The 15,553-nt window shown below is 37.9% G+C and overlaps 1 protein-coding gene across 1 annotated transcript in view; it reads left to right on the forward strand.

Moving 5' to 3' along the window:
* The window catches only part of plcb1 (phospholipase C beta 1), a gene marked incomplete at its 5' end in the record, with an annotated part of 35,658 nt that extends 20,969 nt beyond the window's left edge, over window positions 1-14,689 (forward strand). The window contains 18 exons of the mRNA XM_079458230.1: window positions 2,192-2,268; window positions 2,370-2,466; window positions 2,546-2,657; window positions 4,020-4,144; window positions 4,231-4,385; window positions 4,676-4,840; window positions 4,920-5,019; window positions 5,376-5,480; window positions 5,992-6,107; window positions 7,452-7,587; window positions 8,632-8,685; window positions 8,934-9,153; window positions 9,243-9,423; window positions 9,871-9,947; window positions 10,022-10,111; window positions 10,958-11,015; window positions 11,103-11,189; window positions 12,433-14,689. Coding sequence (XP_079314356.1) covers window positions 2,192-2,268; window positions 2,370-2,466; window positions 2,546-2,657; window positions 4,020-4,144; window positions 4,231-4,385; window positions 4,676-4,840; window positions 4,920-5,019; window positions 5,376-5,480; window positions 5,992-6,107; window positions 7,452-7,587; window positions 8,632-8,685; window positions 8,934-9,153; window positions 9,243-9,423; window positions 9,871-9,947; window positions 10,022-10,111; window positions 10,958-11,015; window positions 11,103-11,189; window positions 12,433-12,630 — 2,153 coding nt within the window. The 3' untranslated portion in view covers window positions 12,631-14,689. The remainder of the gene's footprint in view (window positions 1-2,191; window positions 2,269-2,369; window positions 2,467-2,545; window positions 2,658-4,019; window positions 4,145-4,230; window positions 4,386-4,675; window positions 4,841-4,919; window positions 5,020-5,375; window positions 5,481-5,991; window positions 6,108-7,451; window positions 7,588-8,631; window positions 8,686-8,933; window positions 9,154-9,242; window positions 9,424-9,870; window positions 9,948-10,021; window positions 10,112-10,957; window positions 11,016-11,102; window positions 11,190-12,432) is intronic.
* Between the last annotated feature and the right edge of the window lie 864 nt (window positions 14,690-15,553).

The raw sequence follows: 15,553 nt of genomic DNA on the forward strand, positions 1-15,553 counted from the left end.
ATCATGTGGTGAGCAGTTTACAGCGAGCCCCTCCATGACACCCTTAAGGATCTGCCGGAGAGGTAGGATTTGAACCAGTGGAGAGGAGTGCAAGAGATTCCTTAAGATGACAGTAAGGGTTGACAGTGGTATCCAGTGATTGACCGTGTCCAACGCTGCAGATCGGTCTAGCAGAATCAGTACAGATGATATAAATTCTGCCTTGGCCAGTCACAGTGCTTCTGTGACCGATAGCAGTGCAGTCTCAGTGGAGTGGTTTGTTTTGAAGCCAGACTGCTTGTCATCCAGTAGTTTGTTCTGGGATAGGTAGGAAGACACCTGGTTGAAAACTGCCCTTTCAAGTGTTTTTTTTTTGCAATAAATGGGAGGAGAGAGACAGGTCTGTAACGATGGGGTCGGTCCAATATGGGTTTCTTAAGTAGGGGCGTGACCTGGGCCTGTTTGAATGTGTATTACATCATCATCATACAGTATATAACACATCCATCAGCGACACCATATGCAGCACACTTCATCTAGAAAGGGTTTTTTAGCCGTGAGCTGGTGAACTTGTTGCATTTTATTTAGAAAACACATATAATATCTCTTGGTGCCAATTTGTTGAAATATAGACAACAGCCATTCACATACACCGTACAGTATGTGAAAGGCCACAAAACAAAGTTGAACAAAAGTGACACACAAACTCTCATTTCACATGATCAAATATGGTCTGTTTGAATCCTTCTGATTTGCTGGAAGGAGTGCATTTAACCTGATCCAAAATGACACTGTAAACATCAATGGGCCAGTTGCACAAGATGGCGCCGGTCAGTGTTGGGTGTAACTAGTTTCTAAGTAATTAGTTACTGTAATTATTACTTTTCCCTTAAAAAAGTTAAGTAAGGAAAAAGTTAGTTTTTTTTCAATACAGTAACCTGTGATGTAATTGAGTTTAATACTATGTAATATATTCAATATTGGAAATGAGATCAAATTATAAGTCTAACTGTAAAATGTATGCTTTAATGAGTCCCTGCCACATTTGTATACTTTCGTCAGTTAAGCATTTCTCTATTTATTTATTTGAATGAATTAAAAATCTATTTCATGTCTATCCATGAATCACTTCACTAATCGAGGTTGATGTAGGATAAAGAAAGTAATAAGTTATAAGTAGGGATGCACCGATAACACTTTTTAAAGACAGAGCACGAGTACCACTTTTTATTTTCTGGTACCCGCCGATACCAATGCCGGAACCGTTTCACAACACAGTGAGACTAATAAAAATAGAATAGCTTTATAATAACAAACAACTCAAGCACATTATGAAAAAACAAATAATTTTTGCTTTCAAAACTTTCACAGCAAATTTCATTCAGTTATATCATAACTGATATACTACATTTCGTTACACTGTACTTGTATATGTGTAATGACAATAAAGTTGAATCTAATCTAATCTAATCATGCGAAGTATCCGTCTTTGGTATCGATGCAATTTTACACTATTTTGGACTAACAAATTGCTTACCGCAGGAATGTCATCGCATCGTGTTGGGTTAGGATGAGGTTTAACATATGACATATTCCATTACCACATTCACTTACATCTTTAGCATAAAGAAAGAGAGACTTTTAACACACTTTATTATCTTCCAAAAACCAAACAATGTTATACTTCAAAATATCCACATTTTGAAGATTTATTCAAAATGACCACTAGGCTTTTCCTAAAGGAAGGGAGCACAACCACAAGTGATGAGGTGATGAGGAGTTTTAGTGTCTGTACAGTATGAGATGATGAGAGGAGAGCCAGTGGTACAGTTTGGGATATTTGTGTGGTGTTTGACGGCAGGTGAGAAAGACGCGGGCCGTCTGTGTTTCTGTCAGGTTAAAGTAAAGCCTCGGGTCTGGTGAAGGATGTGAGGGGTTTTTAAAGGTTTCAGACATCATTCAGCACTGAACAGCTGGATACACAAGAACAACATTACAGTCACATGAAGCTGTTGTGTGATTGTCAATAGAGACGCATGAGTCATCATGAGCAGATCTTTAACAGACCAAAAGAAATGAAATCCCACGGAAAACATCACAGCATACAGGGAAAGTGACATTTTCATTGAACACAGAAACCTTTCAGACGTCTGATGTTATAATGGTGTTTATGAATCTGACGTCAGATTTGATTGAAGTTTCTGTTGTTCAGCATCTGCAGAGGTGGATGCTGATGAAGAAGATGATGATGAAGATGACGACGACGACTGCAAGAAATCCATGGATGAGGTCAGAAAGCGTTTGTATCGTAGTGTAGGGTGAAAATGATTCATGTAAAACAAGCGACAGATCTGCATTAATATCTCATGTGAGTTTTTCTGTGTTTGTAGGGCACGGCTGGATGTGAGGCCTTTGCCACTGAAGAAATGTCCACCTTAGTCAATTACATCCAGCCCACCAAATTTCATTCCTTTGAGATTTCCAAAAGTAAGACCATCACAAGCAAGGTCACAAGTCCAATCCAAATAGACTTCAATCAGTAAATCCAATATATGTCTGTTTTCAGAAACCAAACGCAGCTATCAGATGTCATCATTTGTGGAGACAAAAGCGCTGGAGCAACTCACAAAGACCCCCGTAGAGTTTGTCGAGAATCCTTTACCTCCAGAACTTCCGCTGTACTGAGATAAGTCCTACTGTAACACACATTTCTGATCAGACACATGACGGGGAAAAAGGGGACAGGTGCATTTATTATTTATGCAAACTTATGACCCAGATGATCAGATCTGTCAGACCATGCCAACGGCTTTAGACATTAATGTGACCCCAAAAAAACACTTCTGGAGTCAAACCAACACTTTCTGTTCGTGTCATTTATCACACTCAACTTCAAGAATCAAGACTGTATATTAAAAAGAAGAAATCCGTTTGAGGATCATTCCGATTTTATATCTTACAGTATTTTATAATGTTAATATTCATAATAAATGTATACATAATTATAATAATGTCATTTTCAAATATAATGACAATACTGTATTTAATATTTAATTTTGTTTTATATTATAATTATGATATTACAAACAGTAAAGACAAAAAACCCCAGAAAAGAATGAAAAAAACTGTGCAGAAAACATAGAACTCATAATACTATTGACATTTTTTAAATAAGTAGAAATGTTTTGTTAATAGTTAATGTTTATTTTCTACTTAAATTGGTATATGAACATGGAGCGATGACGTATGTCCGGTTAAATCTCAGCCAGCTCTGTTACATCCGGTGCACGTAGCGTCCATAAGAAACAATGGTGTTTCAAGATGCACATAGGATTACGGCAAATATATTAATATAAACAAGATACGTCACTGCCCTTGAAATGAATGGGGAGGAACGCAACGCTCAATAACTGCCCTTGCAAAGATGTTCCCTAAACCGACTAGAAAACCGGGTCAAATTATCCGAACACTACGCCATACATCGACAATCAAAAAGGAGAAGCGTTCACAAATGACGTTCACAAATATGAAGCGAAGTAAACTTTTTCTTGACACATGATCACGTATAGCAATGTTCAGCCGTAGGGCTGTCGGTTCGCTGAAATTTGAATTGGAAGTGTCTTAGCTTGTTGAGATTTTAGCTGAAGTGCGTCATAGCCCCGTATGCATGTAACCCATTCCATATGCTAGTTGTTGAAGATTGTACCGGTGAGCTTTATGGGACACTGTATGGGAAATGTGTTTTTGGCCTGCAAATATGGGAGTTTTTTAGATCAAAAAGAAGAAAGTAATATATGCGATAGGCTGCAGATTCTGACGTCACCAACCCATTAGATTTCAAATTAAGAAAATGAACTCAATATGAACATTATTATTTTATAAGTCATTGTGTATAATTCAGTTCAATTCCTGTAATCAATTCTTTGAATTCTTGATGGGCTGCAGTGTTAGATGTCATTGGTGGTGTGATGCGGTTCAGGTTTTCTGATTCAGATTTGAAACCTTTCTGTGTAGTTCAGTTCTTAACCGTGTTCATGTAGATACAATAAGTTTCAGCTGAGCAGAATTTATCCTAAAGGAACACGCGTGGATTCTTCAAACTACATGCCTCAAGTGTTCTGGAACGCTGGCTGTCAGCTCGTTGCACTCAACTTTCAGACTATTGGTAAGCAGATGAGTTTCAGAGAGACACCTGCGTACATCTGGACGGTATACTGTAATGTTTCTCTTCCGCGTGTGTGTGTCTGTCAGATCTTTCAATGCAGCTCAATCTCGGGATGTACGAGTATAACGGGAAAAGTGGATACAGACTGAAGCCAGAGTTCATGAGACGCCCGGATAAACATTTTGATCCTTTCACAGAGAGCACAGTGGACGGGATCGTAGCCAATACTTTATCAGTCAAGGTCAGATCAACATGTATTTACAGTTAAAACTGCACAATGTTGTGGCGTCTTTTGTTAGATCTATGGCACCTTCTATCCGCATAGAATTCAGTTTGACGATGGAAATGAAAAGATTTACATTTATTTCCTTTTACAGGTTTAGGGTAAGTGTTTTCTATACTTTCTGTTCTACCTACTCACAGTTACTTCAATTCATATTTGTATAGATGTTTTTCATCAGATCAGACCTGAGGTGGTCACATGACTCGCTGTCACTGTTGTCATTTATATCTTGTTGTCTTTCCAAATAGATCATATCAGGACAGTTTTTGACGGATAAGAAGGTGGGTGTGTACGTGGAGATTGACATGTTTGGACTGCCAGTCGATACAAGACGTAAAGCTTTTAAGACAAAGACGTCCCAGAGCAACGCCATCAACCCGGTGTGGGATGAGGAGCCCATCGTCTTTAAAAAGGTAAAGGATATTTATGGTGTCTGTCTGATGAATCAGACTGCAAGAGCTGAAGTTATATAACAATGATGATGTGTATTAGGTCGTTCTGCCCACTCTTGCGTCTCTGAGGATAGCCGTGTTTGAAGAGGGAGGAAAGTTCATCGGTCATCGTATAATTCCCGTCTCTGCCATTCGACCAGGTAACAGTTTTTTTCTCCAAAGTGATTGTAGTTTACTCAAATAAACATTTCTGTTCGTTGAACTCAAATCAAATATTGGCCTGAAAATAATCTGAAAAACGTAAAGTAGGCGAACAATTGAAATGTTGCCTGAAATAAATTCAAGGCGCTAAAATGATAATTATAAACAAACACTAAAATAAAATAAATGTATCTTATAGCAACATGTAAATAAACAAATACATGACAGATGCATATAACAAAATTGCTGAAAATGTAACTAAAATGAACATGAAAACTAATTTAAAATATGAATAAAACTGTAATAACTGACTGCACATGCAAAAAGTGATTTCTCGCATCATGTTTTCTTTCAGGTTATCGTTACATCGGTCTGAGAAATGAAAAGAATCAGGCCTTGACTCTTCCGGCTTTATTCGTGTATATTGAGGTGAAGGATTATGTACCGGATACGTTTGCTGGTAAGAAATGAACACTAAGTATAAACACCTGTCAGATGCTCCAGAAACACCAACGAATCTTCTACTAAACAAAAAAGCACATTTTCTTATTATTATGGCTTTTGGGACAGTTTGTTTGTATTTTAGATAATCTATCATTGTTGTTTTAGAATATTCTTCTTTTAAGTTGAATTATAACGCAGATTTTCTTTTTGTCATACGTGATAAATATTACATAACTCCATTACCCACAATGCATCTCTTCCTGTTGTTCTTCACTTAAAATGTGCTAAACCACAGAGGAAAAACAACACTCTCCTTCTCTTAAGCGTTTCACACGTCTGTTTACACTCAATTCACATCTGAATGAGAGAGACCCGATGTCTTCACTTCAAATAGTGACAGTCACAGAGAGCCAGACAAAGCGAAATGTTATCATACACAAATATAAATGCAGAAAACATGAATGCAATATGGGGCATCATGGTGAACTCGTTGAGTGACAGTGAATGTTTGTCTGTCTGGTGAACAGATGTTATTGAAGCGCTCTCCAACCCCATCAGATACGTCAACTTAATGGAGCAGAGATCCAAACAGCTGGCGGCTTTGACTCTAGAAGAAGGAGAAGAAGAAAAAGACAACAATGAGGTGAAGATATCTTAAAAAACAAATATCGTAATTACAATTTGGTTTGGTGTCACTGGTGACGAAACACTTTATGTGGAGATTGTTCAATTCAAATCACATTAAAAGTCTATTGACTCTATTGATATTATTATTTCCTAAACTCTCTGTAAGTCGCTTTGGATAAAAGCCTCTGCTTAATGACTAAATGGAAATGCCATCCTGTTTTCTACCAAAAAAAGCTGTTTGCTAAGTTTTAATTCATGAGTAGTTTTCTCAGCCCATTGACAGCTTTTTCGTGTTTTAAGAAGATTTCTGTCACGTACCACCAGAGGTTGCCCTAGAACTTCATCGTCTGTCATTTTGACGGACAGTGCAAGGTGATGTTACGTGCTAATTAATTAGCATGTTTGTGACATCATCGTTATGTATACTTTCTGAACTGAATACCCAATAAAGTTGAAGTCCTTGACATTTTTATTGTTTCTGTTGTCAGACAAAAACATTATAATAATTTCAGACAAATGTTTATAATCATATGTCCAATGACAGGTGCTTTCGAACGCTGTTATGCAATCATTCCTTCATTCACTTACAAGTAACTTTAAGCTGCTGTTTGGTAATGAATGTGCTTGCTTCTGCGAATCATTGAACGGAAAAGACGCAGAGAGACATTTTTCACTTAAGGTCAAGATTGATCCAAAATGACGCTAGTCGCTATCGCTCTCTGAAGGAAAAAAGTCTGTAAACACCAGTGTGCGCTGTCAATGACACAGGAATGTTTGGTTAACGCGACCTCTATTCACTTCCATCAAAAATGATTGACAATATGCATACATTTTAGATTGGTGGTATGATTCTGGGCAAAAAACTTGTAGCGTATTGATAACCCCCCTTTGGGTAAACAGAACAGAACAAGCTAATATAATCATTTCTTATTGACATTTAAGTGTAACACATACTGTAAAGTAATTGAGAGTGTGAAAGGGAACAACAGTTGAGTCACAATTGTAAATGTGAAGTGGAGTTGGGGATGGAGGAGGGTAATTTGTTTAATATTTAAGGGTAAATATTTTTGTGTGTGTCTTTTAAAAACGTTGCGGACGATGAGAATATCAGTCCTGGACACTCCTTCTTCCACTATTTCTTCATTTTTATTATACATCAATATCCTGTCAGTAATTTTTTGTCATCTGAGAACATGTAGTAGAACGTCCTATTTTTTTCAGAATATTTAAATTTTACTCTGTTTAAATGACAACATATAATAAACAATTCGGGACGCGTTACGGTTATGAGAACTTCATCAGAAGAAGCAATGAAATACTTACATAACTAATTCATGTCAAAATTGTTCTTGTTCTTCAGGCTGAAAGTAGTGTTGAACATTCATCAGAGGTTACAACTGAACCCCGCCCTGCTCCGATAGAGAATGGTTTGAGTCACACACCCAGCGCCGCTCCTAAACCTGCATCTCAGATCAGCGCTCAGCCACAGTCCACAGGTACCATCATCACATCATCACCATCATCACATCGCCATCATCATCACATCACCCTCATCACATCACATCGCCATCATCACATCACCATCATCACATTATCCCATCATCATCACATCACCATCATCACAGCATCACCCTCATCACATCACCATCATCACATCATCATAACATCACCACCATCACATTATCACATCGCCATCATCATCACATCACCATCATCACAGCATCACCCTCATCACATTACCATCATCACATCATCACAGCATCATCACATCACCATCATCACAGCATCATAACATCACCATCATCACATTGTCACATCATCATCACATCACCATCATCACAGCATCACCCTCATCACATCACCATCATCACAGCATCATCACATCACCATCATCACAGCATCACAACATCACCACCATCACATTATCACATCGCCATCATCATCACATCACCATCATCACAGCATCACCCTCACCATCATCACATTATCACATCATCATCACATCACCATCATCACAGCATCACCCTCATCACATCACCATCATCACATCATCACAGCATCATCACATCACCATCATCACAGCATCACAACATCACCACCATCACATTATCACATCATCATCACATCACCACCATCACATTATCACATCATCATCACATCACCATCATCACAGCATCATAACATCACCATCATCAGATTGTCACATCGCCATCATCATCACATCACCATCATCACATCATCACCATCATCACATCATCACCATCATCACATCGCCATCATCACAGCAGAATCACCATCATCATCACATCACCATCATCACATCATCACCATCATCACATCGCCATCATCATCACTTGCCATCATCACAGCATCATCACCATCACATCACCATCATCACCATCATCATCATCACATCACCATCATCACCATCATCACCATCATCATCACATCATCACATTATCAGATTGGCATCATCATCACATCACAGCTGTGATATCAAACATTATACTTCATTAATCACGTGTGTGTGTGTGTTTCAGGCTCAATAAAGCCGGCGGTGAAGACTGAAGATCTGATTCATAGTGTTCTCACTGGTCAGTTTACATCACAAACTCAGATTTCCTGAATAAAATCTACAATACTCAATCAGAACATCATTTGGAGGTGTTAACATACAGTAAATTGTGTCATGATATATAACAGTGCAAAAAAATGTGATGTTTATTGTAGAGCTGTGAGGATTTTCATGTTTGTTTCGTTGTATTTTGGGGTTGAAGTGCCGTTAAAAGTGCAATGACGATGATTTCTAGGTTTATATGAGGTCTGTGTGTTTGTTTGTCAGAGATGGAAGCTCAGTCTGTTGAGGAGCTGAAGCAACAGAAGACGTTTGTACGAGAACAGAGGAGACATTACAAAGAGATGAAGGACGTGATGAAGAAACATCACAAAAAAACCACAGAGATGATCAAAGAGCACACGGCCAAATACAACGAGTTCCAGCACGATTACCTGCGCAGACGCACCGTCCTCCTGAAATCGGCCAAAAGAGACGGTAAGAGGAGGTAGGTCGACGTCGTCGCTTCTGCTTTCTTCCGTTGTTGGTTTTGTTTGGTTCGTGATGCTGAGCGGGCGTCTCGTGTCTCTCCGGCAGGTGTCTGTCATCCAGTCCAGAACACGGACCGTTTTTCTTCGAGCAGGAGGTGGCCAATCTGGATCAGGAGAGTCGACAGAAACTGTCTGAACTGAAAGAGCAACAACAACAACAGCTGCTGAACCTCCGTCAGGAACAATATTACAGCGAGAAATACCTGAAGAAAGAACACATCAAACAGGTCAGATAACCACAAATAATTATAACCGTTTTGATGTTCCCATCCTGAGGTGAAGTAAAGGGACAGTTCAGCTAGAAATGAAAATTCTGTCATCAGTTCTTCATTCTCGTGTTTTTATAAACATGTATGAATTCTTTTATTTTTCGGAACACAACAGAAGATATTTTGAAGAATGTTGATCATCAAACCACACTGAACTCCATTGACTTCCATTGTACGAACACAAAACCATTTCTCAAAATATATATTTTTTAGTTTCTCTGAAGAAAGACAGATTTACAACCACACGATGACAGAATTGATATTTTTGTGTGAGCTGTCCCTTTAAACCCGTCTGTAAACGCTCAGGTTAGAGAACATCAGCATCCGCCCGTCTGTGGTGACAGAAAATCTCTGATGGAGAATTATTTTGAGGGAGGTGTTTATGAAGCGCTGCTGTATTTGTAGTTGATCGAGAAGCTGACTGTCATCGCAGAAGAAGGTCAAAGCAACCAGATGAAGAAGCTGAAGGACGTGTGTGAGAAGTGAGTTTGTCCTGAACGTCGTGAGGTTCTTCTGGGATTCGTGAGCTCGCTTTAACATCTGTGTGTGCTTACAGAGAGAAGAAAGAACTGAAGAAGAGAATGGACAAGAAGAGACAAGAGAAGCTGAATGAAGCCAAATCCAAAGAGAAGCACTTGACAGAAGAGTAAAGACTTCATCACATCTGCATGAACACCAAACTCACAGATGAAAATTCAGCCATTAATGAATCACCCACGAGTAGTTTAACATCTGTATGACCTCCATTTTAACTCCATTTAAAATGCAAATGGAAGCTTTCTGACTCCTCCTTGGATTGCAACGCAGATTGCAACCATCTTCAAAGCGCTGAAAGTGCGTAAAGACATTGTAAAATTGTCCATGCGACTCCGGTGCTTCAGTATAAATTGATTTAATGCGACGAGGATACTTTTTGGCACAAACAAACAAAACTAACGACTATATTAAAAATATCCTGATTTTAGAGTTAGTTTCCAGCGCGTGTTCCTGAGAGCCACACGACAGCGCATCAGGTGTTAGCATCATTCGACGCATGTGTGTTCTGATGTGGAGCCTCTGTGGTCAGAACACACATGCGTCGAATGATGCTAACACCTGATGCGCTGTCGTGTGGCTCATGTGTTTGTTGCGTTGCGATCTAAGGAGTCAGAAAGCTTCCAAAACGACCTTCGTTTGCATTTTTGGGGAAAATGGAGGTCATACAGATGTTAAAGTACTCGAGGGAGAGTTAATGGCCGGAGGTCCCCTCTAAATGTGTCATTTTTATTAGTTGACATGTTTCTGGGAATCAAACCCATGAGCTTTGCATTGCAAGTCACTTTCAATACACCTGCTCAATGCATGCCCAGTAAAAAGAAAGAATGACATCAAGTCACCTCTAGGTGGCAGCAAAACACCATAACAGTCCCTCTGTTCAACTCATGTCAGCTGTCTGTCTGTCTCTGTGATGGGTTTGTGTTGACAGCCTGTTTTCTGTGTTCTGTGACTTCAGAGAGAAACTGGAGATCAACAGGTCATACGTCAATGAGGTGGTTCAGCATATTAAGAGGGTAAAAGAGTCTCTTCGTTCATTCTCTAGAAATAAATCAAAGATTATAATGACTTTGCTCATTCTCATCTGTTTCTTTCATCACCAGCTGGAAGACGCTCAAACCAAACGACACGAGAAGCTCGTGGAGACTCATAAGAGCATTCTGCAGCAAATACTGGATGAAAAACCCAAGGTGTGACTTTCCTCTGTTGGACTGTATGAGGTTATGCTAATACCATGTTTTGGACGTGTAGCACGTTATTCTTTCAAACCTCAGAGTGCTTCCTGTTTTATTTTATGAATGATCAATAGTTGACCGGCTGATTTGTAAAAGCTGAAACACTACAGATAGATTCTAATGATCCACTGAAGTGAAAGTTAATATCGTAGACGTGACACCTGCCGTCTCGTCCTGTGACATCATCTCATCGATGCTGAAGTCATATTGAACAGCATCATTTCTGTGATTAAATGTGATGTGATTTCTGATCTCAGAATCTACAGCAGCGCTGCTGAATATCCAACTGTAGACGTCAATACAGCATCACAACACATTACTGTACAGTTACAGCCAGCGACCGCCAACATTCTGTGTATAGTGAATGCTACAGTAGATTTCAAGTGTTTATTTCCAACTCAGTTTTTACAAAATCACGTTTTTATTGTGCATTCCAATTAATATCAATCAAACTGCAGTTGGTTTGTTTTGATTTAAGCCAAATATAAAACACAATAAAAATATGATACCATAATAAAAACATGATTTTAAAAACAGAGTTGTCTCGGTAACTTTACATTAAGGTTCCCTTTATGAAGCATTTATAAATGTGTTTATTAATGATTACTAAGTAATTTACAAATGCATTATAAAGCAGTTATAACTGCATGAATAAAAGGGGGGATTCTAATCTGAATCTGAGAATTGCAAACAACATCAAGATAATAATTAATCTGCTTTCGAGTCAAATAAATAATCATTTATAACATGTGTGTTAAACATGGCTCACTATTTGGTAAGTATTTCGGTAGAATAATTTTTATTCATGCAGTTATAACTGCTTTATAATGCATTTGTAAATGACTTCTTTATCATTAATGAACACATTTATAAATGCTTTATAAAGGGAACCTTAATGTAAAGTGTTAACGATATCTCATTTTGGAAATAAACTTCATTTATATTTCACTGCTAGCTGTATGTTCATATAAATGTGTGTTGAATTGTGTGGAGACATCATGTGTCACATCACGTATGTCCTTCACGAGAAGACAAAGCCTTTTAAAATGTATTCTCAGAAATACACTTTTCGAAAGCTATTTAAGCGACTCATTCATTCTTTATTCCATCATTTGTTGCGCTTGAAGTCTTCATTAAGCATTTCAAGGCTGTGGATTGAGATGTGTTGCTGATACTGTCTGTTGTCGTCTGCTCACAGCTTCAGAATGACCTGGATCAGGAATATCAGGATAAATTTCGTCGGCTCCCGCTGGAGATCCAGGAGTTTGTGCAGGAAAGCACAAAGAGAAAGACGGAGGACGGAGATCAAGACCTGCTGCCGTCTTCTGCCACGCTGGAGAAACTCAATCAGTCTGAAGAGGACATGGATGAAGAGAAGAAGGACTTGACCGTGTGATGTCACACATCTTCCTTCCACTTCCACCGTTACTTTATATCATTTCTATGTTTGAAGTTCGCTCCAGATGACATCGGACCTCCTCGGACCTGAAACGTCATGCTGAGGATTTTAGTTTTAATTTTAATTGAATTCATTTGATTCTTCTTGAAATCAGTGTTGTTTTTGGCAGGCGAAGGTCATGAACACTGTAGTGATGAGGGGATCTCACCCAAACATTCAGGTCACATTTAAAAAAAGAAAGAAAGCCGTGAAAGATGTATACATACATAATTAGGGGATGCTCGTGCACATTTTCTCTCTAAATTAAGTCATAATGCAAAATAAATCTGGATGTTTTATTTTTAGTTTCGATTGATGGTTATGTTGTGAAATGTGACCTGGACTTGTGGTGAGATTCACATGTCTGGATGAGAGAGTTGAGCAGGTTTATTTGCACTGAAGCGATGATGATGGTGATGATGAAGATGAAGATGAAGATGAAGATGTGAATGATCTGCTGCTGGTGTATATTATACAGACACGTGCTGACGCTCATTCACTCAAACACTGACGGCTTACGCATGCTTTCAGCCAATCAAACGCTTCGTGCTTCTACACATGTGTGAACGTCAGCAATATAGCTTGTGTTGTAATGTGATGACTATTATCAATTCGTTAAGATGTGTTGACATTAACAAGCTTTATCACAAGAAATTTCTTTTGTTATCTTTATTATGACGTTTTAAAAAGGATAATTCTGTATATTGTTTGATTTGCTGTTTTTAATTCCTCAGTAAGTTTAATGAAGCTACTGTATAATGTTATTTATTTAATAACTTCTGTATGTAATATTGGCAGAACAGAGCATTAATGTCACAAAGTGAATCTCACGAACGCACATCCAGAGCTTTCAACTCAAAAGAATAAAACAGAAATACACATTTTGCACGATGAGCAAACGAGGCTCTATCATTCCCAATAATGATTTTATTTTTGCATTATAAAAATGTTTCAGAGGTCAATTGTGCACGATTGTCATGATCAAACACTTTTCATGAAACACAAACGCAGATTATTCTAATGTGAATGGACTTCCTGAGATTCACTCCGTGTTCAGTAAAAGTAGTAATGCAGAAGAAGAATACAATATGAAAATGGATATGCACTTTGGAGGTTTTTCATGGTTATGCAATCTTTCTACATGAATCAAAAAGCATGTAATATTACTTTCCTTTTGAATATTTCATCTTGTTAAGGATGTAGGACACGTGTAAGGATTTTATGCCACGTAGAATTTTATTTTGGATTCTTTTACATCACGTTACATCACACTGGTGTGTGTCTTTAAGCACCTTGTTTGGTTGTTTATTTTGGTTTAATATTCTGTAAAAAGTGCCAAATGTGTTTTTTTGTTGTTTTTAGCCGGTGACTGATGGTTCAATAAAACCATCATAAATGATAAAACACGCGTTGCATGTTGCAGAACTTCTGTTTATTGACTAAACCACTTGGACTGTTTGCTTGAAAAGACTGAAATGTTAATGGAATAATAATACTGAAGAGAGGTTATCATTTATTCATTCACTTCATTTCCCCACATCTTATAGTTTACAACAATGATTCTGTATATTCACTTCTTCACGTATTGTATTGAATTTTTACAACACAATGATCCCGTGCCATCGTTTCTTTTTTCACCAAAGTCTTTTTGCAATGTAAAATTACTTGAATTCTTTTTTGAATATGAGATTATTTTTGATGGGTTTAAAGTGAAGTCTTGTGCCTTTGAATGTGTATTCTATGTTAGATGTGGAATGTAAACAGTGATGATGAATAGATGCTCATTTTTGTATAAACCGTAAGCGCGATTTCTTCAGATCGAGCCGATATCGTATCAAACCCATAATGATGCTGAATGCCAAACTTCTTCTTTTCTAGTTCAATCCTGTTTTAAAACATTTTGTCCGGTTTAGTTATCTCACAAATAACATCATCTTTGGAAGACAAATATTGTTGAATGTAAGTTGTGCTTGTGCTGTGCATTGGTTTTAATAAAATTGTTCTTGTGAAATTTGGGCTTTGGACAATATAAACCATGTGATTATTTTAACATTTCATTTCTGTGGTATAAAAGTTATACTCGTGAATTATTCTTCATCGCTAACATCTGCAAAAAATAACTTCTTTTCGGCCATTAAAGTGTGTTTGGTCAAACTATGAATAATGTCAGAAAGACAAAATAAATGTAGCCTACTGCAATAGATGAAAAGAAAAGAATGTTTTAATCAGAGATCAGTGTAATGCTGTCGACAGAGTAAGATCACTGATTTTTGTTCTGAGACTCTCTTATTAATCTTAATAAAGTGATGTAATGATATATGAAACAGGTTCGGTGTTATACAGACAGATGGTTGTAACAGCACACGAAGGCCTGCGGAGGGCGCTCTTCACACATCTCTCAAACCTTCGGCTTCAGTTCAAACCTCGTTTCAGGAAAAGCACAGACTGTTTGCGGTAACTGCAAAGATAAAACTCCACATTTATCAAATCTAAGTAAGTTAACCTTATTCATAAGGCTCTTCTGTTACACGTGGACCGCTGTGATGTGGATTAAAGCGGATTATTGAATGTAAATCAAGTGTAAACAAAAACATCCGTCGGCCAATGAAACATCTCACTGCGAGATTCAGAGGTTACAGTAACAGTGAACGTATCAGACTGCCATCAGTGTTATTGAAATGAGAGGCAGTTATTCTCTCGTTTTCCAAAGCTAAAGAGAATTTATGTTGTGTGTTTATTTGCAATTTCATTGAATTCTTTTATAAAACCCTTAACATGAAACACTATATTATAGGGATGCACCCATATGTACATTTAGTCCGATAACCGATAATTCTATAACATTGGAAGCCGATAACCGATATATGGCCAATATATACAA

The sequence above is a fragment of the Barbatula barbatula genome, assembly GCF_947034865.1.
Source record: "Barbatula barbatula genome assembly, chromosome: 6".
NCBI lineage: Eukaryota > Metazoa > Chordata > Actinopteri > Cypriniformes > Nemacheilidae > Barbatula > Barbatula barbatula.